The following is a 23,407-nucleotide window of genomic DNA, read 5'->3' as shown; positions in this document are numbered from 1 at the left end:
GAGGAAGAATTTTTTCACCGAGGGTGGTGGGAATCTGGAACTCACTACCTGAAAGGGTGATAGAGGCAGAAACCTTCCTAACATTTAAGTATTTGGATGTGCACTTGCGATGCCATGGCATACAAGGCTATGGGCCTAGTGCTGGAAATGGGATTAGAATAGTTAGGTACTTATTTGACTGGTGCTAACTCGATGGGCGGAAGGGCCTTTTTCTGTGCTGTAGACCTCTATGACTCTGACAGTACAATTAATCTTGGTGCCCTTATATAGAGATGAAAACTGACCTGATCAGACTTGGCTATAGTGTACTTGATGTGTCCTTGTGGGCACTCCATATCTAGATGCACATATGAAAAACAGCAGCAGAGGATAAATCGAAGAGAACGGCAGCAATTATTAAACATTATTTGGGGATATGGATGGAGAAGCGCGGAATGCAGAGGTTCCCCCCCTCCCCCCCAACTTTGCCACTTCCGGCCACTCCTCTCCCCTCCACCACCGCTGGTCACTCCATTCCCCTCCCCACCCCACTGCTGGCCACTCCACTCCTTCCCCCTCTCCTTCGCCACTTCTGGCCTCTCCCCCCTTCCACTGCCTGCCACTCCATTCCCTTCCGCCACCGCTGGCCACAACCTTCTCCTCCCTTTCACCACTGCCAGCCACTCCACTCCCTTCCTCACCACCAGCCAATCCCCTCCTCACCACTTCTCAGTAACCTCCCCAAACCCTTCCCATAATTGTTGAATATTTATGAAAGAGGAAGGCATAAAAAATAGAATCCTTTTACTGACAGTGATCAATGATTAAAATAAATCTGGCAAAGGATAGATTGTCCAGAGTCCATGTCCATGAGAGCAGTTTCAGATCCACAGCCCACACTATCTGTAACTCCAGAAATACTGACTGATCCTCTCACTACTGTCCACCCCTGCCTGGTCAGTCTTTACAGGCATAAATCCGGAACTTTAAACATGGAAGAAAACTGCTAAGTGTTTACCAGTCAACAAGATTGCTAGAAAACACAGAATAGTTCCTGGATTACAATTAGTGATTGCCATGTGATCATAAGTTTCCAACGAGATGCTGAAAAGGCATATTCCAATTGTGTTTTATGTAGAGAACAATAGTGGGCCAAGTTACAAAAAAATCCTATGCTAGCTGCTGGAAGGTAGGTAGGTAGGATTTATTAATTTATTTTTGGATAAATGCAATTCAGTTGTTTTCATGTTATTGGGAAGAATGGTTTGCCTAATATAAGTAGGGAATAACCATTTAGTGGAGAAAAATAGACAACCAATGAGGGAGAAATTGTATTTAATACTAAAGAAAATTGACAGCCATAATGTAGACAATGAACACAATACATTATTTTTAGTGATTTCCATGCAACTGTAATTATGTATACTTTCCAAAAATATATGTTATCTCATGTTCTAAATGAGGAATTAAACAGAACTTCAAAATATTTTATTTCTAATAAATACAAGCTGATTAAGAAACGTGTTTCCCCAATTAGAAAAACCCAAAGCAGTCTCGAGGCTGCAAAGGTTTTATAATAAACCAAATCTATAATGTATATTTTGCCAGTGCAGTCCTGAGACCTATTACTGATAGTGTTAATACTTACCATGTGTTCCATGCATATACTGATTTCCCCATCACTGTAAAATGCTCCATAGAAGCCCACAATATATGGCGAGTTACATTCGTGTAACACCTGGAGTTCTCTGATGATTTGATTGCGGATAGCAGGCTTTATTTCTAAGTGAATCAGCTGGAGAAATTAAGAGTAAAATCTTGGAGTTAGATCCTTTACTGATGACTATTTGAATCCATTACTATACTTTAAAACAAACAGAAAACCTAACCATGATACATTTCACTTGGAATTATACAAGCCTTTACAACTTTTACAAAATCAGTTTCTAGGAATGTCACAATGGGACTTTCCTGGAACACAATGTGTTTCTTGCTGATTTTCCAGATACCACATAGTCTGTTGGTGCGCACTACAAAAACTCATTCAGATGGAGTGCAGAGATCTGTTACTTAAAGTCTGGTGCAGCATACAAATTAGTGAGCAATGATATAAGTCAAACTGCATGGTTTTTAATACACTCAGTGGGGACCTCATAGAGGCAATTTTTGTTTTTCACACATGCCATGGTACTAGCTGGGCAAACAGCAACCTTCACTCGAACACTCTGTTTAGGGCAAAGTTAACTGAGTTGCTTTATCAAGTAATGGTTATCTTCAAACTTAACTGGTGCTGAATTTTTAGAAACTTATGATTCAGCTGCTTTTGATGCTTACTTTTGCCAATTCTTTTAATATTTTTATTTAAATAGTTAAATCTGATGATCTTCAACTAAAGGGTTGGCTTGGAGGAGACACAAACTCAGTGTGACCGTGAGGGAATGAATTAAACTGCTGAAAACAAAAGGGAAAAGCTTCTTGGGTTGCCAGCGATGAGGATCATTAAACTACCTCATATCATCAACTCAGCATCTCTTCTAAGCCAGTTCCTTCAAGTGATGTTAGTAGTCCCCAACTAGCTTAAAAGAGCAGCAATGGTGAAAAAGACAGACTTGCATTTTTATATCATTTTCATGACCAACATTTACAGCCAATGAAGTACTTTTAAAGTGTAGTTATGTTATAATGTAGGAATTGTGGTAACCAGTTATGCACAGAAAATTCCCACAAAGTGACTGATAATGACAAGATAATTTTTTTGTTAATGTTGATGGAGGGGTAAATGTAGGCCAGGGCACAGGGCACTTAGAACCATAGAAAAGTTAGAGCACAAGAGGAGGCCATTCGGCCCATCTTGTCCATGCCAGCCCGAGGACACCCAGGTGTCCTTTCTAATCCCACCTTCCTGCACCCGGCCTATAGCCCTGCAGCTCACAGCACTTTAGGTGCAGATCCAGGTACTTCTTAAGAGAGTTTGAAAAGTTTCTGGCTCCACCACCGACTTGGGCAGTGAATTCCAGACACCCACTACCGTCTGCGTAAAAAAGTTCTTCCTCATGTCCCCCTACACCTTCTGCCACTTACCTTGAATCTAGGTCCACTGGTTCTAGAATTCTCCATCAAGGGAAACAATTTTATCCTGTCCACTCTATCTATTCCCTCATAATTTTGTACACCTCAATCAAGTCACCCCTCAGCCTTCTTTGTTCTAAGGAAAATAACCCCAACCTATCCAATCTCTCCTCGTAGCTACACTTATCTAACCCTGACAACATTCTTGTAAACCTGCTCTGCACTCTCTCCAGAGCTATTACGTCCTTCCTGTAATGTGGTGACCAGAACTGCACACAATACTCCAGCTGTGGTCTCACCAGTGTTTTATACAATTCCAACATTATATCCTTACTTTTATATTCTATACTTCTGCCAATGAAGGAGAGCATTCCATATGCCTTCTTTACAACCTTGTCTACTTGAACTGCTGCCTTCAGGGACCTGTGTACTTGTACGCCAAGATCTCTCACTTTATCTCCCTCCTCCTCTTTGAATTATTATCATGGGATCTTTTGCAGCCTCCTGGGGAGTGGGGTCAGACAGGACCTTGCTTTGATGTCTCTTCTGAAAGAAAGTACTCCAACAGTGCAGTTGCAGATTTGTTTGTGGTATGCGGTGTGTGCGGGAGGTTTCATTATGTTGCACCACTGCACAGCTTGAAGGGAACATTGGTTGTTGGGTTGGAGGAGGTTACAGATAGGGAAGGTAAGGATTTAGGAAGGCAGAGCACCAAAGAGGGGAGAAGCGAAAGGAGGCATGACAATAGACGAGAGGAGTCTAGGAGGGGTAAAGAGAAAAGATTATTTTAAAAAGCGGAAGTAAAATGATGGGCTCAAGCCCAAATGGCAGCCAAATCATGCACGGAAAACTCAAGTTACTTCGGCCTGTTTATGCAACATTTAGTAGGATTGTTAAAAGCCTGGTAAGAGACATTGTTTCTCCCAAAAGAAAAATTTCCAAAAATACATATCCAAGAGCATAAAGGTAAAGCTCGATGGAATATCACAACAGGTGCAGGTTGAGCACAAAAAATGCATCTATTTAGCAACTTTGAAATAAGAAATGTTCCATGGCGCTTTCCAAGATACAAGAAAATCGACAATGTGCAAATGCAGAGAGCAGAAGCTTTCTTAAGGGTAGTCATGTCTGGAGATTTTCAAAAGATGGACTGGTTTAGGAGTGAGTTTCAAAATATAGATCCAAGGTAGCTAAAAGCTCTGCCACCAATGGCAGGAATGCAAAGAATTCTGCAGTCGAGTGATTTGATATAGGGCTGGTCAAGATTGCAAAGTCAGGTTGAGACAAGCCCTTGGAAGGATTTATTGACCAGTGCAGGTGGGTAAGGATATGAGTGATGGGGTAAGCAGAATGCAGATATTGTGGGATAGGATATGTGTAGCAGAGTTTTGGACAAGATGGAAGTTTGTGACGAATGGAGGATGGGAAATCAGCTTGAACAGTTTTAGAGCAGTTAAATCTGGAGATCAATAAGGGTATCAATGTTAAAAGGGATGAACAGGAGCAGAGGTGAGAAACATGGTGAATATGGAAGTAATTGGTCTTGGGCATGGTTAGGATGTGGGATTTAAGGTTCAGGTTTGCAATTACAGCTGATGTGGTTCAGATGAGAATATGGCTGGGGAGAAGAATGGGATTAGTGGCAAGGAAAAAGATTCTTGATTTTAAATTGGGGAAGCTTTGATTCCTCCAAAACTTTATGGCAATCTGATAGCATAGTCAAAAGATGGAGAGCAGTCATGGAGAAGTACAGTTAGGTATCAGCTCTGTATGTAAAAGCTAATCTTTTGGGGAGTATGTTGGAGGGCAAGGATTTAGATAAACACAGTAAATAAAAATTATAGGGATGCTCCAGACACTTGTTAAGCATGGTTTTGGTTGCTGATAAGCTACAGCTTGTGTCAGTATCATGCATCCCTGGTTATGCAACTCTAGAGCTGAATACTGACTAGCAATTGATCAATTATGAAGAAAACTGTGGTCAATTTGCACATCAGTATTTAGAGGCATCTTTCACCAGAATATATCTAACAGGGAGAAAAGAATAATGATTTTTTAAAAAAATATTTCATGGGATGCGAGCATCACTTGCAAGGCCAGCACCTGTCGCTCATCCCTAATTGCCCTTGAAAAGATGATAGTAAGCTGTCTTCTTGAGCTGTTGTAGTCCATATGTTGTAGGTACAGTAAGTGCAAATAGGAAAGGGGTTCCAACAATTGATCCAGTAACAGTAAAGGAACAGTGATATTGTTCCAAGTCAGGATGTTGTGTGACTTGGAGGGCAAATTGCAGCTGATGTTCCCATCTGTCTGCTGCCCTCGTCTTTCTAGATGGTAAAGGTCACAAGTTGAGAAGGTGCTGTAAAGGAGCATTGGTGAGTTGCTGCAGTGCATTTTGTATATAGTACACACTGTTGCCATTGTGCGTTGGTGGTGGGGTAAGTATTTGTTGAAGGTGGTGGATGGGGTGCTAACCAAGCCGGTTGCTTTGTCCAGAATTGTATTGAGTTTCTTGAGTGTTGTTGGAGCCACCGTCATCCAGGAAGTGGAGAAAATTCCATCACACTCCTGACTTGTGGATTGTAGATGGTGGACAGCTTTGGGGGTCAGGAGCTGAGTTCCTGGCCCCTAACCTGCTCTTGCAGCCAAAGTATTTACATGGCTAGTCTAGTTAAGTTTCTGGGCAAGGGTAACACCCAGGATGTTGATACTGGGAGATTCAGAAATGGTAATGCCATTGAATATCAAGGGGAGATAGTTAGATTTTCTCTTGTTAAGAAATGATCATTGCCTAGCACTCGTGTGGTGTGAATGTTACTTGCCACTTATCTGCCCCAGCCTGATTGTTGTCCAGGTTTTGCTGCATATGGACATGGACAACTTCAGTATGAGTCATGAATGGTGCTGAACATTTCCACTTTTGATAGAGGGAAGACCATTGATGAAGTGGCTGGAGATGGGTGGGCAAGTGTAGACTGATAATGGTGATTAGATTTGTCCTGCTTTTTGTGGACCCGGGAAATTTTCTACATTGTCAGGTAGATACCAGTATTGTATTTAGAGAAAGGAACACAAAGATATCATGGTGTTTGGCAAAAGAATCAGAGGCGCCATGAGGAAAAACTGTTTATCAGATTGTGCATTGTTGCATACAGTGGTGGACAGAGATTCAATCGTAGCGCTCGAAAAGGAATTGAACAAATACTTCAAGGAGAAAAATTGCAAGTATATGGGGAAAGAGATGGGGAGAGAGACTAACTGGATTGCTTTGTGAAAGAGCCTGTGCACACTGGATGGACTGACTGGCCTCATTCTGTGCTGAACTATTCTATGATTCTATAACAAGCTGAAAATGACAAGTGCAGTTGAGTTCACCCTCTCAGAATGGTGTTTTAGTATAAGAAAAAATATAGCAATTCTATGCTTTTTACTGTATTTTAGCATTGAATGAAAATGTCAAAATAAAGGGAGGGAGAGAAACTTGCATTTAGAAAGCGTCGTTCATGGCCACCAGAACACTTTACAGTCAATAAAGTGCTTTTAAAATGTGGGAAATGCAGCACTACTTTGCACACTGCAAACTCCCACAAATAGCAATGTGATAATCCATTTCTTTTTGTGATGTTGAGGGGTAAAAGCTTCCTTGCTCTTCTTCGAAATAGTGCCATGGGATCACGTGCCCACATGAGGGGCCATATGGGCCTCAGTTTAATGTCTCACCCAAAAGATTCCACCGCTAATAGTGCAGCACTCCCTCAATACTGCGCTGGAGCACAACCTAGGTCTTTGTGCTCAAATCTGAGTGTGGAACCTGAACATACAAACTTCTGACTCCAGAAGCAAGGGCACTAACAATGAAGTCACGGTTGACACACAATAATGATGTTGCACACAATCCTTCAAACATTCAATAATTCTGCAAATTTTAATATTCATAGCTAGACTCCAATATATCTAGATAATATTACCTAATTTTGCCCATAGAATACAAAATACAAATTAATTTTTTGCCACTCTTGAATGCTTCATATCCACTTAAAGGCTGATTTTCTGTGTTAAATTACACTTTACATGATAATTTGCACACAGCCGCTGCTAATCTATGGGACATTGTGCATGGATTCTTGATTTAAATTTACTCAAAATTAACATGGGCTTTCCAAGAAAAGCCCAGTGGGGGATAACTGATTGAATTTCCATCTGAAGAATCTATTAAATTTTTACAATTTGAAACTCAAACTTTTGTCAAAAAATTCGAGAAGCTACAGTTGCTAAATACTGGGATATCGCCACAACAAATGCAGGCATCACCAGTCACCAAACTCTACCAACGTAAGCTTACCTTTCTTGCCATAATAAGCCCCGATGGCTTGTGACGTACTTTGGTGACGACACCACCATTGCCAGCACCCAGTTCACATATCTTATCAAAGTCGTCATCTTTCAGCTCACCAACTTTGGCCTTCTGTGTGAGGAAGGCTTCAAGTCTCTTTTTCTGCTGTTCATCAAGCTCAAGCTCCTCCAACTTCTTCTGTAGGGCTTCTAGGTTCGCTCTAAAAACAAAAAAAAAAATTCAAAGATCTTGAACTGAAACAAAGATCCTCTGAAATAATTATGGACTTCAGTTTCAAATTGCTGTCGTTCATTTTTTTCTGAATTTTACCCCTTATACCATTCATGCTCTCCTGAATTGAGTTTTGTAGTAGACTCTTTAGTAGATATGTTCCTTCACTGTTGCTGGATCAAAATCCTGGAATTCCCTCTGTAACAGCACTGAGTGTACTTACACCACATGGGCTGCAACGGTTCAAGAAGGCAGCTTCTCACCTTCTCAAGGGCAATTAGGGATGGACAATAAATGCTAGCCTAGGCACATCCCACAGCATCATGCCTAACTTTATGGCTTGGCCTGGCCAGTGATTGTTTGATGCCTTTGTCCACTAAAGAGGGAAAAGCTTCACACTGACCTGTCTCATCTTTGATTCACCAATACTTTTAGGACAGTGACCAGGAACTGGAATGGATCTTTCCAACTCTCCGCTTACTTCATCATGATACCGAGACAAATGTATGTTGTAATAGTAGGCCACTATCAACTTATTTTGACATTTAATGATTCAGAAATTTAAATTTCACAACATTTTTGAATATCTAGTTTATGAAACCAGTCTTCAAACTTTAAATATTCTGAAAATTCAGCATGTCCAAAATATATATAAAATACATAATTTATAAAGTACTTGGATATGCAAAAAGTGTTACAAAAAGTGAGATTAAGCTGGATTGCTGTGTTTTGGCTGGCAAAATATGATTGGCCGATGGTATGGTAAATTTCTATGATTTTAATCTATTTTTCATTCTTGCAACATAACTCTCCCTGCCCTAAAGGTTCATCCTGTTTAGGGACTATCTTAATATGTACAGCATGATACAGTGTTATCTTGCCACTGCATGCAGTGACAAGACACAGGAAATAACTCTTTCACCAAACGCAGACATGTTAAACACAAACACACGTGCCTGGAAAATTGCTTTCAAAAAGAAGAGTTTTTGGTCATTCGTTTTCCATATAAGATTCAAATTGTGCAATAATATTTTGTGAAATTATACACAGTTTAATGATTTCTATTGCAAGAATTAGTTTCAAATACATCTTTGACATATTGCAACCGCAGTTTTGCAAGGCAACTCCAAAAGTACACTGGGGACTTGTAAGAACATTAAACCTGTGCCTCACTGAATAAGCAGGGAAGGTGGCCATTTGGGATGCACAACCATTTTGCCTGGTCAATAGTTTGTGCAGTCATTTGAAACTTACTTGTATTAGGCACTGACTTTTCAAATGATTTGTTGTAATATTTTGTGATTTTTGAAAGTGATGTTCATTTAACGGTCGAGATATTTGTTTCACTTTTAACTACACTAATGGTAAACAGTAGTTATAAAGCAAGTAATTACTAATAAGCCGAGGGAGTGTACTGTAGTTTAAAAAAATTCAAAACAAAAGCCACAACATTTCACATGCAACAGACACATGGTTATATTATGGTTATGGTGAATGGGTATTAAAGAACAAGAGATGAAAAGTGAAAAAGAGCAAAGTCAAATCACAGATAGTGTAAAGTAAAAATGCTGAAGAAAACACAGCCTAAGATCTGTATACTGGGCTCTGGGGCGTACTTAAAAAGAAAAATAAAGGACTCACAATTATATAGTGCCTTTAACGACTCCCGAAAGTCTCAAAATGCTTTATAGCCAATGATTTATGGGGAGGCGGTGGCATAGTGGTATTGTCACTGGACTAGTATTCCAAGAGGCCGAGGCTAATGCTCTGGGGATACAGGTTCAAATCCCACCACGGTAGATGGTGAAATTTGAATTCAATAAAAATCTGGAATTAAATGTGAAGAAGACCATAAAACCATTGTTGATTGTCGTAAAAACCCATCTGGTTCACTAATGTCCTTTAAGGAAGGAAATCTGCCATCCTTACCTGGTCTGGCCTACATGCCACTCCAGGCCCACAGCAATGTAGTTGACTGTTAAATGCCTTCTAAACAAGGGCAATTAGGGATGGGCAATAAATGCTGGCCTAGCCAGCTACGTCTGCATCCCATGAATGAATAAATATTCACTGTGGCATTTTTGAAGTATGATCACTATGGTAAAGCAACAGAAAATTTGTACAGCACGCTCCCACAAATAGCAATGGAATAATGACCAGATAATGTGATGCTGATTGGGGAATAAATATTAGTCAGGATATCGGGATAACGTCCTTGCTCTTCTTCAAAATAATGCCATGGGATCAACTGAAGGCCTTGATTCAATGTCTTATTAGAACAGCACCACTTCTGACAGTGTAGCCTTCACTCTGCACTAGAGCGCAACCTAGTTTTTTTGTGCTCAGGTCCTGGAGTGGGACTTGAAACCTGGAATCTTCTTCAGAGGCAAGTGTTAACAACTGAGCCACAAAATGAAACAGTCAATGATAATCAAACTTATAGCAGGGAAAAATGCAGCTTATTACTAGACATGTGACCAATTGACAATAATCTAGTTCAAAATGTAATATTTGAAATCTGAAAGGAAATGCGGAAATGTATCCATTGCTGTAACCCCATCCCATGTTTATTTAGTGTATACAAAAAGATGCTCAGGGTTGAAGTAGATTTACACTGTGGCCCTTTCATTGTTTGTATTCTCTTTAAATACAGGCCACACTGTTTGGATGATAGTTTCCTCACTCTGCTTGTTGTAATAAGTCTACACTTGTACAGACTTAACCTAATTCTGATTTTGCACTGAACCATAGATCAAATCAAACAGGAATTCAATACCAGTCAAGAACTTTATTCATAAGCCAAAAGGAAACTGTTGTGGGCATTGGTAAAATTCACTGGCTTACTTTGTCTTCCCTCCCAAAATGGCTAATTGCTGCCTCCCTGCATCCCCCCTTCATAGTGGTTACCTCTATTAGAGGTGTGGATATTTTACTGGGATACAGTTCCACATGTGACGTTCACCTTCTTGTACTTTGCCCAAATGCTCTTTGTCTTGTATAAACTTAGGTAGCAAGTAATAATGGGCTATTCAACTGTGGAATGTATCACAGGAATCCCACAGCTTCAACCAACATCTACACATGTACTTTGATTAGGAATTAGGAAATCTGACACATATTGGCCTTGCAAGGATATAGGATTTAAATATCAGGTGTCCAAATTTGTGGCTGTGGCTGGGATCAGTTAGCATAGATCAGTGAACGAACCTAGAAGCTTCTAATCTCTATGCCTTAAGGATACTCTGGATGGTTTTATTATGCACTAGGCCTTTGGGACAGTGTCAGGTAGTCTAATTTAAGGATTAAGGAATATTTTGCTGGGACATTTTCCAAAGTTATGATCAAAAATACAGCTTCAAATGGTGTGGTAATTGTCACCCAGAACTTTTACCACAGCATGCTGTTAATTTCATGTCACTCCACTGGGCCAAAAACTGCTGGATTTCAAGCAACTCTATGTAGGACAGAAGCAAATCAATTAGAAAAATACAGAAATGTTCTGTTGAAGGGTCGTGAGGATGCGAAACGTCAACTTTGTTCTTCTCCGCCAATGCTGCCAGACCTGCTGAGTTTTTCCAGGTAATTCTGTCTCTGTTTTTGTTATGTAGGATTCTAGTTTATCTTAGTGATAGATACTTCATGACAAAGGTTGGGGGATGGATTTGCATCTCAAGGGTCTTCATAATGGATTCTGTTTATACAACTAAGTAGCTAATTAGGTTAAAGTTAAAAAAGGCGGGTTTAATGATGCACAACAACGCTTTGAATTTGGCTCCAATATAATCACAGGCAGTATTGATTCAGCTTGTGTTGTTGGATGTATTGTTCCTGTGCATCCGCATTTGCAACTGTGACTACAAAGAGACTCTGTGAGCAGATGATGTAGCCCATGATACCTCTGTAGCTAAAGCCATAAACAAACTAAAATCAGATCCTGTTCAATCACCAAGCAGGTAATGTCTTTAAAGTGGTGCCTGAAGGCTCTTCAGAGTAATCCAGAGCTGTTGCAAAAATAGACTATAATGCGGCATGCCAGGAGGCTAACAGGGTCATTTCAAAGGACTGGGATTCATCCTTAAAGGTGCACAATCACATGAAAGTTAAATTAACTTTATTTGTTGGCTAAAATCCATTATTAATCATGTTCAAATTGGGCCCTATGGCTGTCACTGAGAACCAAATCTAGTGCCTTTAACAAGTTCAAAGGCATCCTCAAGTCTGAAGAGAGTGTTCCACTGAATTACTGTCTGAGTAATAAACATTTCCAATTACCTTCTACAAGACAATTGAGAAAGATGGTAGAATGTGCTGTGTAGATAAATAAGCCTTAATGAAATAGTCTACTGGGAGGAAGTGGACTTCAGGCTGCATTGTCAACCTAACCATAGGGCAATAGGCTTAGATAGCAGTTTTTAAAATTTATTCATGGGATGTGGGCCTTGCTGGTTGGGCCAGCATTTATTTCCCTAGTTACCCTTGAGAAGGCAGTGGTAAGTTGCCTTTTTGAACCGCTGCAGTCCATGTGGTGTAGGTACACCCACAGTGCTGTTAGGAAGGGAGCTCCAGGACTTTGACCCAGTGACAGTAAAGGAATGGTGATATATTTCCAAGTCAGGGTGGTGAGTGACTTGGAGGGGAACTTCCAGGTGTATATTAAGATTCAAAAATTGCTCTAGGCTGGGCGGGGGGAAGGGTGAGTGGTTTGTGGTGGGCGAAAGCAGAGGAGGAAAGTAATGGTCCTAGAGATCAATGCCCAGAACTGCCAAATATTGCAATGGCCTTCTGAGGCTGGGGAACAGGTTTCTGTTTAAGGTAGATACATGCTTGGCATTCCAGAGTGTAATTCTCTCCATCCACAAGAGGATCTGAATAGCACCGCAAAATATCAATTAGTTGGATATTAGAGGCAGAACGGTTGTTCTCTGCATAATTGTTTTGCATATACCACACACTTTGGAGTAATCAGAATGATTGGAGTAAACAAATGGATTTTGTACAGTTTGAAAGGTGATTTCAAGCAATGCCAAGTGGATATCAAGGGGTATCAGCCACTGATTCATATTGGTAACTGAGTTTAGAGGTCCATGTACAGAACTCACTGAGGAGAGGTACAAAAAATAAAAATGGCTAATAGTGTGTTACCCTTTACCTCAAAAGGGCTGGAATAAATAGACATGTTACGGCAGTACAGAGCTCTGTTTATATGCCATCAGTTCTGGATCTTGGAAAGGATATATTGACTGGAGGGCTGCAGTGTAGATTCACCAAAATTATACTGTGGCTGAAAGGGTAAAGAGAACAGGCTGCTTAGGCTTGTGCTCCCTCAATTAAAGGATGATCTAATTAAAGTGCTTAAGATGATTAAAAGATTTGATCGGGTAGATAGAGAGAAACCAATTCCTTTGGTGGGGAAGTCCAGATCAAGGGGGCATAACCTTAATTCTTGAACAGTCAAGCTCTAATTTTATGCCAGAAACTTCTCCACACAACAGACAGCGGAAATTTGGAACTTTCTCCCTCCAAAAAGCAGTTAACATTATGTCAATTGAAAATGTCAGAATTTTTGTTAGACAAAGGTATTAAGAGTTACAGAACTAAAGTGGGCAGAATGTGGTCAGAACAAGCTCAAGGGACTGAATGGTCCACTTTTCTTCTTATGTACCTATGTTTGCTGGTGGTTTTAGGGCTGGAGGAGGTTACAGAGGAGGTAAGGTCAAGGAGGGATTTAAACACAAGGGTGAGAATTTTAAATTTGAGGCATGGGTGGACCGGGAGGTCAGCGAACGCAGGGATAATGGACAAATGAGACGATGAGAGATAGGATATGGAGAGTTCGGACGAGCTCAAGTTTACAGAGGATGTTAGATGAAAGGTTGGTTAGGAAAGCAATTAAATCTTGAGGTAATTAAAGCTTGGAGGAGGAAGATTTTGCCTGAAGGTTGTGTAAGAGACCACATGCTTCTATATATACACACAAGGCTTGATATCAATCATGATGCAGAAAGGCAATAGTTTCTGAAACTCATTCCCTTCCAACTTATGGACCCACCATTCAATGGGATATGGTGCCTTTGTGCTGCAATCACCACTCGTAAGAATTTGAGATATCTGAAGTGTCAAACCCTGAGCTTAATGACTCAACTGGTGACTGTTCTCAGGGGTTTTTGGAAGGAGAATTGGGGAAGGTCAGCTTAATTGACTTCTAGGCAAAATGCCTGGAAGAATGGAAGCAAACCTGTGTGACAGAACTAACAGTCCAAAATAGAAACCGGTCAAGTCTTATGTACACCTGTGTACCGCTGGAGCAGTGTGCAACTGCTAATCCAGACAAGAGGGGAGTAAACTCAAAAATGGACGTCACAGTCAGTATAAAGAGTGGCAAGAGCCAAGGAATCAGAGCTAAGTGTTTAACTTATCATTTATCTATTTATCATTTATCTATGTATTAAGAACAGTGGTGGAAAAACCTTCACTTGCTTTGTTGAATGCAATTCCAGCAAAGCTCCAGAAGCTCAATACCATCCAGGACAAAGCAGCCCATTTGGTTGGCACCTCTCCACCACTTTCAACACTCATCCCCTCCACCACCAATGCACAGTGGCAGCAATGCGTATCATCTACAAGCAGCAACTTGCCAAGCCTCCTTTGACAGCACCATCTAAACCAATGACCTCTACCACCTAAAAGGACAACTGCAGCAGACTCATGGGAACACCCCCACCTACAAGTGCCCCTCCAAGCCACACACCATCATGACATGGAACTATATCTTCACTATCACTGGGTTAAAATCCTGGAATAGCATTGTGAGTGTACCAATGCCAACTGCAGCAGTTCAAGGCAACAGCTCACCACCATCTTCTCAACAGCAATTAGGATGGACAACTTTGCCAACAGTGCTCATATCCCATGAAAGAATAAAAAGAGTATCCTTTAGATAAAAAAGTAGATACAATAATAAGAAAAGGATGAAGTTGTTGAAAAGGCAGAGCGTAATGGGCTCTGGAGAAAAATCTTCGATGTGATGTCACAAAGCAGGGTAACTAGGTAAGCTGCAGACAAACGTTTAAGTTAATCTACCTATCATTTAAAGTAAATTAAGCAATTAATTAAAAAACAAAAAAAAGATTAAATGCATTAACTTCAATTAAATAAATTAAACAAGGTTAGATAGGGAGCAAGTTCTCCAGTAAGTCAACTAACTTCAGCTCAATTTTGATCTGGAGTCTATGATACATACATTATGGGGCATCAAGTAGGGAGAGTGTTGCTTAGACATTTGATTCAGAAGGCAGTCGCACCCCTCAGGTTAAATAGTGGTAAAGGTCTAGTTAGTGGTCAGGGGCAGGAGCGTATGACTGTGAGCCAGCGTGACTGGAAAGGGCAGAGCATTTAACATGAATACTGCAAGAAATATGGTCAAGTCGATGATGACGTAAGAACAACAATGCAAAAGGATCTTAACTCGGAAGAACAAAAAGTAGAATCAGTGTGGGTTGCAAGGGGCAGAAAATGGCTGTAGGAGTAGCTTATAGATCACCTAATGGTATATTGTTGGACACAGTATTAGTCAAGAAATGAGGAGCTTGTATAAAAGACAATGCAATAACAGGAACATAAGACTGTGGAGCAGGAGTGGGCCATATGGCCCTTCGAGCCTGCTCCACCATTCAATAAGATCATGGCTGATCTGGTTGTGGTCTCAACTCCACCTATCTGTCTGCCCCGCCCATAGAATGTTATCATTTATTGAGAGAGGCATTGAACACAAAAGTAGGGAGGTTATGCTTCAATTGTACAGGGCACTGGTGAGACCACATCTGGAGTACTGTGTGTAGTATTGGTCTCCTTATTTAAGAAAGGATGTAAATGCATTAGAAGCAGTTCAGAGAAGGTTTACGAGGCTAATACCAGGAATGGGTGGGTTGTCTTATGAGGAAAGGTTGGACAGGTTAGGCTTGTATCCACTGGAGTTTAGAAGAGTAACAGGTGACTTGATTGAAACCTTTAAGATCTTGAGGGGTCTTGATAGACTGGATATGGAGAGGATGTTTCCTCTTGTGGGAGAATCTAGAACTAGGGGTCGTGGTTTAAAAATAAGGGGTCACTCATTTAAGTCAGGAGGAGAATTTTTTTCTCTCAGAGGGACACGTGCCTTTGGAACTCTGCCTCAAAAGGCAGTGGAAGCAGGGTCTTTGAATATTTTTAAGGCAGAGCTAGGCAGGTTTCTTGATTAACAAGGGAGTGAAAGGCTTTCAGGTGTGGGGGGGGGGGGGGGGGGGGAGAGATTAACAATCGGATCAGCCATGATATTATGGAATGGCGGAGCAGGCCTGCAGAGCTGAGAAGCCTACTCCTGCTCCATATTCGTGTGTGGTCTCACCAAAGCCTTGTCCAGCTGCAGGAAAACTTCTCAACTGAACCTACAATGACCCAACTAGTGGTCCTCAAGGGGGTCACTGGGAGCTGCCAAAGAACTAAGTTTTATTACAGAGCTGGAATCCAGAGAGGCAAGGACCAAGGCCTTGAAATTCCTTGGGTAACAATGTTGGTAGTTATGCCAGATTTGTGCCCAACAGTGCCCTCCAGCTCTGCTTGGCATTAGAAAGAAGGCAATCATTTAGAAGGGGCAGGTAGGCAAAAGCACCATGACAGATGCATCGCTGGCGTGCATCTGCCCATGCCTATAAAAACCAACATTTTTTCCCACCTAGGGGTGTTGCTCAAGTCTCATGACTCCCATTTGAGTGTATATATTGTTTGGACTGGATACCACCAAAGGTGATACCAAATACACCATTACAGAGGTCTGCATGTCTCAACCCTGTGTGTGTATTGGCCACCATACAAATGACCAACTTGTATACCATCAAGAAAACTCCTGGAAATGGAGAGTCCCAGTATATGGGTACATGGGTTACTTTCTTAAATTATTTTCTGATCTAGCTTTAAATTGGGAACGATTTCATTTTACTGACTTGCTTGCTGGGTGATAGCAAATTTAAATGGAAATTTTGGGGTCCAAGACGGACCTATGTTACACCAAATTCCATGCAATAGCTGGCTGTGTATTCAGAGCAGGGCCAAAGCGTATATTGTATCTCTCTTTACTGTAGAATACAAAAAGACATAGCAGAAATAGAGTGGAATCAAGGGTCTAAGGACAGTTAGGAATCTAAAGAGTACAGGAGAAATTAAGGGATAAAAACCGACAAACCCCCTGGATCTGATACCTACACATAAAGGTTCTAAATGAGGGGATAGGGATAGTAGATATTACTTCGCAAAATTCCCTAGATTCTGGAGAAATTCCAGATGGAATGGATTGGAAGGTAGAAAACGTAACACCACAATTCAATAAATGAGTAAGAGAGAAAATGGGGAACTATAGGCCAGTTAGCTTGACATCAGTCATCAGGAAAACTCTAGAATATATTAAAGATATGAATTTCTAAGTGCCCTGTTAACACAGTATAGCTAGGCAGAGTCAACATAGTTTTATGAAAAGAAAACTGTCTGATAAATCTATCAAGTTTTTTGAGGATAGATTAAGGGGATCGTATATTTGGATTTTCAAAAGACATAAAGATGCCAAACAAGCTAAGAGCTCATGGGGTTAGAGGTAATATCTTAGCATGGATTGAGATATATATAAAACAGAGAGTAGGAACAAATGAGTCATTTCAGGTTATAATACTGGGGTGTCACAAGGATCAGTGCTGGGTTGTCAACTATTTTCAATCTATGCTACATGAAGGAAACAAGTGTAATATGTTCAAATTTGACAGGGGAGATGCTGAGGTCCTTTCCCATGGCTGCAGGATACAGAACTAGGAGCACAGCCTCAAGATAAGGAGACAGTCATTTGGGGCCAAATGAGAAATTTCTTCAGAGGATTTTGAATCTTTGGAATTCTCTAGCCCACAGGGCCATGGATGCTCAGTCGTCAAATATATTCACGATTGAGACTGATAGATTCTTGGAGCCAGACTGCCCGGAAGGGAATCAAAGGCATGGGATATGGCGGGAAAGTCGAGTTGACGTTGAAGAACAATCACTATTTTACTCAATGGATAAGCAGTTGTATGCTCTGCTCTGTTCTATATATGTTATGATTGAACTGCTTGTATAACTATTTAATAAAAGCTGGAAGGGTAGACCCATCTCCAAAAACTGGAATGCTTCTCCTTCAGCTCCAGATAACCATGCAAGCAAATACCCTAAGTGGTAGGGTGGTCCAGACTGGACAAGCAGCAAAATTCATACCATTACCCTGCGGTTGCAAGCTATGTCACTTTAGTTGATAAAACTCAAGCAGTACTTCTCTGTGCACTTGGGGTTCTTAAAACTTTACTGCTGTCAGTTCCCTGGACTTGGTTAAATGGGGTGTGTTCCCACCATGACAGGCTTGACTGCTAGTTCAGCAAATGTAACTTCTGTGATTTCTTAATAGCTTGGTTTGGCGTCGAGTTTCCATGTCAGACATAACCCAAGAAAACCTTGAATACATCTGGGAAATAGTGTGGTAGAAAACAAAAAGCAGTGAAAATGATAGAAATACTACTTGCCCTTTTACAGGGCAAGTTATAGACATTAAATAGTCTAGTTTAAAAGCGTATGCCTGATTGGCAAAATACAGTGAACTCTGTATACACTGTCTGGAGCACAGAGAATAGATAGAGCAGCTCACCATCTGCCATTTCTTTTCTATTTGCCAACAAATCAAGTTAGAAAAATTAAATTCAATTTTAAGCTTCTATTTATCTAAAACATATGTCTCCCTCCTTTCCTCCTAAAGCCTCTGGCCTAAGCAATTACTCACCTTTGAGATTTCTCAACGTTGCCTTCTCTTGCAAAATATCACTGCTCTCCTTTCCTCCTTATGAATTCTCCTGTCGGTTGTCATGGCCACCTTCTTGACCCTGCCATGTTGTGTTACCTCTTTATTCTCATTCAAAGACATTTCCAATTGCTTCCTCACATACATATATCCTCCAAATCCTCTCCAATCTCACATTCTTGTGTGTTTACCCTGGCAAAATCCCTCCCTCAACTTACTTATAATAGAACTTTCAGCTGCTAAATGTCCAATCTTTGGCTGTCCATTTGCCACAATAGTTCTACATCGGTCAACCATCGTCTTTCCTCCACCTCTGATGTACCTATCCTCAGTGAAATATTTCTCTTCTATCCTGATCATCCCCATCTTCACTCCATATAGTTCAAGGGAAGAAACTAGACTGTATCTGGCACACACATGGTTCAGCCATCCATTACCAGATGTGGCCAGATCATAATCAAACACTATTGTGCATCACTCTCCTATGCCAAAGTCACCCATTGCTCTTATTTCAAATTATTTCACAGGATGTGGGCATCGCTGGCTAGGCCAACATTTATTGCTCAGCCATAATTGCCCTTGAGAAGGTGGTGGTGAGCTACCTTCTGAACCGTTCCAGTCCATGTGGTGTAAGTACATCCACAGTGCTATTAGGCAGGGAGTTCCAGGATTTTGACCCAGCGACCGTGAAAGAACGGCAATATAGTTACAAGTCAGGAGGGTGTGTGGCTTGGAGGGGAACTAGCAGGTGGTGGTGTTCCCATGCAACTGCTGCCCTTGCCCTTCCAGATGGTTGAGGTCACAGGTTTAGAAGGTGCTGTTGAAGGAGCCTTGGTGAGTTATTGCATTGTTGCCACTTTGCGTAGGTGTTAGAGGGGTAAGTGTTTAAGGTGGTGTTGGATGGGATGCCAATCAAATGGGCTACTGTGTCTTGGATAGTGCCGAGCTTCTTGAGTGTTGTTGGAGCTACACTCATCCAGGCAAGTGGAGAGTATTCCACCACACTTCTGAATTGTGTCTTGTGGATCGTGGATAAGCTTGGGGAGTCAGGAGGTGAATTGTTCTTTGCAGAATTCCCAATCTCTGACCTGCTCTTGTAGCCACAGTATTTATCTATTACCAAACATCTCCTTAAACCCTTCTCCCCTTTAACTCCAACAAGGTTGAGGAATTCATTGAAAATGTCACTATAAATGATAAGAGCTGGATCTGTTCTACCCCAACCCACCTTCCCCATGACTAAGTGAAGCCACCCCTCAGGTTCCCATCTGCTCTAGCCCCGAAACTGTGTTATTCTCCTAACTCTTCTCATGCCCTCAAATGTCCATGAAATCCTCATCCTTCTCCCTTGACTCCATTCCCAATAAACTGCCGAGCACCCTAAACTTCCCCATCTGGGCCAATGCCAGCCAACATTGTAAATTGACCTTTCTCCTGGTACCAACAGTCCCTTCCTCAAAAAATCCATCCCATGTTCTTTCAAAGAACTGCCCCATTGCCAACCTCCTTTTATTCTCCAAAATCTTTGAATGTATTGCCAAATCCCAAACCATCATTCTTACATTTCTGCATTTTAATTTCACAAATGTTTCAAACTCTATCGCTACTGAAACAGCCCCAATCAATACCACAAATGACATCCTCTAAGACTATGGAAAACATTGCACTATCCCAACTTGTCCTCCTTGATCTCTCTGCAGTCGTAACATATTGACCACACATTCTCCTCCACTGTCCACCTTAATTATTCTATCATAAAGAGGGAATCTCAAGACTAGCTTTTTTGTCCACCCGGTACTGTTACCTCTGGAATTCCCCAAGAATTTATACTTGATGCCATCTTCACCTACATGCTGCCTCTTGGCAACCTTGTTTGAAGTAATAGGGCTGGTTTTCAGATGCATGCTGAGGACATCCAGTTCTACCACTTGTCTCGACACCCACGCTGTCTTATGATATCAGACTCCACCTCCAACAGAATCTTGGATGAGCTCAATTTCATCCAGAAGCCTATGTTTTCATCCACCAGCAGAAACTTTGTATCCTTTCTAATGATTCTAATCCCTCCCTGACCATTGTCACCAAGGTAGCATAGCTCTGCCTCCAAAATATTAGCTACCTCTGTCAAAAACCTGATCTGTGTCCTTAACACCTGCATTGCTCAAAAAAAATCTCTTGCAAATCTCTCAAGTTCTATCTTCTATAAACTCCAACTCGTTTAAAACTGTTAACCGCATATTATACAACAAAAAATTCCATTCACCTACCTCCTCCAACAGTACATCAATTTAAAAATCCATCTCCTTGTGCTCAAGTGCCTCCATAGTCATACTTTCTATGTCTGCAACTTGGCCCTACATTCCTGTCTGCACTCTCTGTGTGGGCAGGAGAGTGGCATTGAGGCCACAATCAGATCAGCCTTGATCTTATTGAATGGCAGAGTAGGCTCAAGGGGCTGAATTGCTTACTCATGCTCTTAATCTGTTCAATATATTCATATGTATATTATGCTTCCAAAACTGGTCTAAAGCATGTTCCCTCTCTCCCCACTACTATTAGTAGTCTGTTATGCCTCACAGATCAGAGGTTCTCTCGCCCTCCTCAAATTGCCCTGCTTGTTATACTGCTCTGCAACTCCAAAGCCTTCTTAGAATACATCTCTTTAGTCGATCCTTCTGCCATTTGCCCTAACCCCTCTCCTCTATTAATTGCGAATTGCTTTGACATTTAAAAGCACTATAATAAATATATGTTGCTGGTATGTGAAAGTGAGAGAAAAGGGATGAAGAATACACTGCTTCCACCATAAAGATGTAATACCAATTTAAAGTGTGAATTATGTATTTGTACCTCGCTTTTTTTAAAAAAGTATCAAACCGTTTTTACACCCTTGTGTTTATTTCTGTATTTCCCACCTCCCCTTTCCCCAACAACAGAGTTGACTGCACAATCAACAACAAGAAGCCAGGCCACTGTTCTCCTTTGTAATCCAGAGGATTATTGTTTAAACAGCAAGTGCTAATGAGAACATCAGGGAGCTAGTCTACAGGAACTGTGCAAGGGAGCAGAAATATCAACAAGAGGTAACTAACCAACGATTGTGTCATTTTAACTGTACCTACTAATTGAGTTTGAGCATACATATTCATTACATTCTCCAAGCCAGCTCCACCGACAAATTTTAACAAAGAAAAAAAGTGTTGATTTCTTTTTATGCAGCGGTTTTTTGTTGGAAGTAGTCCTGATGGTGCCAGTGTAAGCACACCGTTTTTTGCCATCTGTAGCCTCTTTCACTTTGTAATTATGTTACATAGTTCAAATATGATAGCATCTAATGAGCTTATTAGTTAAGTTTTTCTACTGGAAATTTTGAAAAATAATGCATTAGTGTATGGATGCATCTGACAGCAAGTCTGTTGGGGCTTGTCACTGAGACCACATCTCATCCAGTTAATTTTAGTGTAGCACAACATGATCACTCGATATTCTTTCATGGGATGTGGGCATCGCTGGCAAGGCCACCATTTATTGCCTATTCCTAACTGCCCTTGAACTGAGTGGTTTGCCAGGCCACTTTAGAGGGCAGTTAAGAGTCAACCACATTGCTATGTGTCCAGACACACATGATGACCAAAATAAAAGCAAAAACTGGGATAAAACTCTGGTTCCACTTTCTGATTCTGCAAAAGGGGACTGCTGAAAATTAGGCCAGTTATTTGAGCTGTATACAGTGGGGGTGACCTGAATTTGCAGCATAGAAAAAAGGTACTGTATGTGGGCAAGTGTCAAATGCATTAATATATGCTAATTTCCAATAAGAACTAGATATTCTCAATGAAACAAGTCAAGGTGGCACAGAATTTAACACACATTGAATACTATTCACAAAAGCACAGCTCAGAACCATTCAACAATGCAAACCACAAGTTGTAGAGAAGTATTACAATCTGTCAATCTTCTTTGTGCATGTTATCAACCAAGTTGGTGAAACCACAGGTTCAGGTTGTTTTTCAGTCAATACATATGCCATTGATCACAGGAGCAAGTTAAAGACCTTGGCTTTGTCAGTGGGCACAATTTGCATTCTTCTACCTGTCCTTTTCTATCTCTGTAACTTCCTTCAGCTCTGCAACCTCAGAATTCTGTGCTCTTCCAATTCTGACCTCTTGTGCATCCCAATTGCCTTTGACATCTGTGACTTCAGTTGTTTTGGTCCCAAAACTCTAGAACTCCCTTCCTAAACTGCTCCGCCTCTCCTCCTTTAAGTCGTTCCATAAAAATTACCTCTTTGACCATGTGTTTGGTCACTTGTTCCAACATCTCTCTGGCTTGATAACATATTTTGTCTGATAAAGCTCATGTCAAGCATCTTGGAACATTTTGCTACATTAAAAGCACTATATAAATGCAAGTTTTTGTTATACAAAACAAAATCTGACTGATCAGACTCACTATGTGCAGCACCAATTGTACGATGTCCATATGGGATGGCCTCATGACAAGCTGCCTAGTAGGAGTGAATTTTAACAAAAAACTTAATAAGTCTGATAACAAAATACGGCAAATAATATAACCACTATAACTGCACCATTATGGGTACACTAAGTCAATGGGGAAATTTTTAATGAACTTCACATATTGTGCAAACTGTGGTGATTTGACCAAATGTTTTAAGCAGCAGTCAGGCATGGCTTCTGGGCTCTCTCAGCTAGCAGTTGTTGGGAACTGGCAGCAGAGCTGTACACAGATCACCGTACTTTTGGTGCTTGGTTGGACAAATCTAACACTACAAAGAAAGATTTACAAGAGGTACTGATTCAAAACTGAGAACAGCTGCCAACCCCTGGCTAAATTTAGCTTTGGATTAATAGCAATTTTTGAATGGTATGTTACACACACAAACTTAGCTTAGGTTACAGTTTTGAAATAACTCCTTGGTATCTATGACATACTGT

At 40.9% G+C, this 23,407-nt stretch overlaps 1 protein-coding gene across 1 annotated transcript in view; it reads right to left on the bottom strand.

Moving 5' to 3' along the window:
* LOC121286946 (dual specificity mitogen-activated protein kinase kinase 2) overlaps positions 1-23,407 on the bottom strand; it is an 89,184-nt gene that overhangs the window by 60,721 nt on the left and 5,056 nt on the right. Inside the window, exons 2-3 of the mRNA XM_041204278.1 lie at positions 7,391-7,601; positions 1,628-1,774 (exon numbers count right to left, since the gene is read on the bottom strand). Of these exons, the coding sequence (XP_041060212.1) occupies positions 1,628-1,774; positions 7,391-7,601 (358 nt within the window). The remainder of the gene's footprint in view (positions 1-1,627; positions 1,775-7,390; positions 7,602-23,407) is intronic.

Source organism: Carcharodon carcharias, chromosome 14 (genome assembly GCF_017639515.1).
Source record: "Carcharodon carcharias isolate sCarCar2 chromosome 14, sCarCar2.pri, whole genome shotgun sequence".
NCBI lineage: Eukaryota > Metazoa > Chordata > Chondrichthyes > Lamniformes > Lamnidae > Carcharodon > Carcharodon carcharias.
Note: the sequence above shows the minus strand (reverse complement) of the source record. Positions and strands in the feature narration are given on the sequence as shown.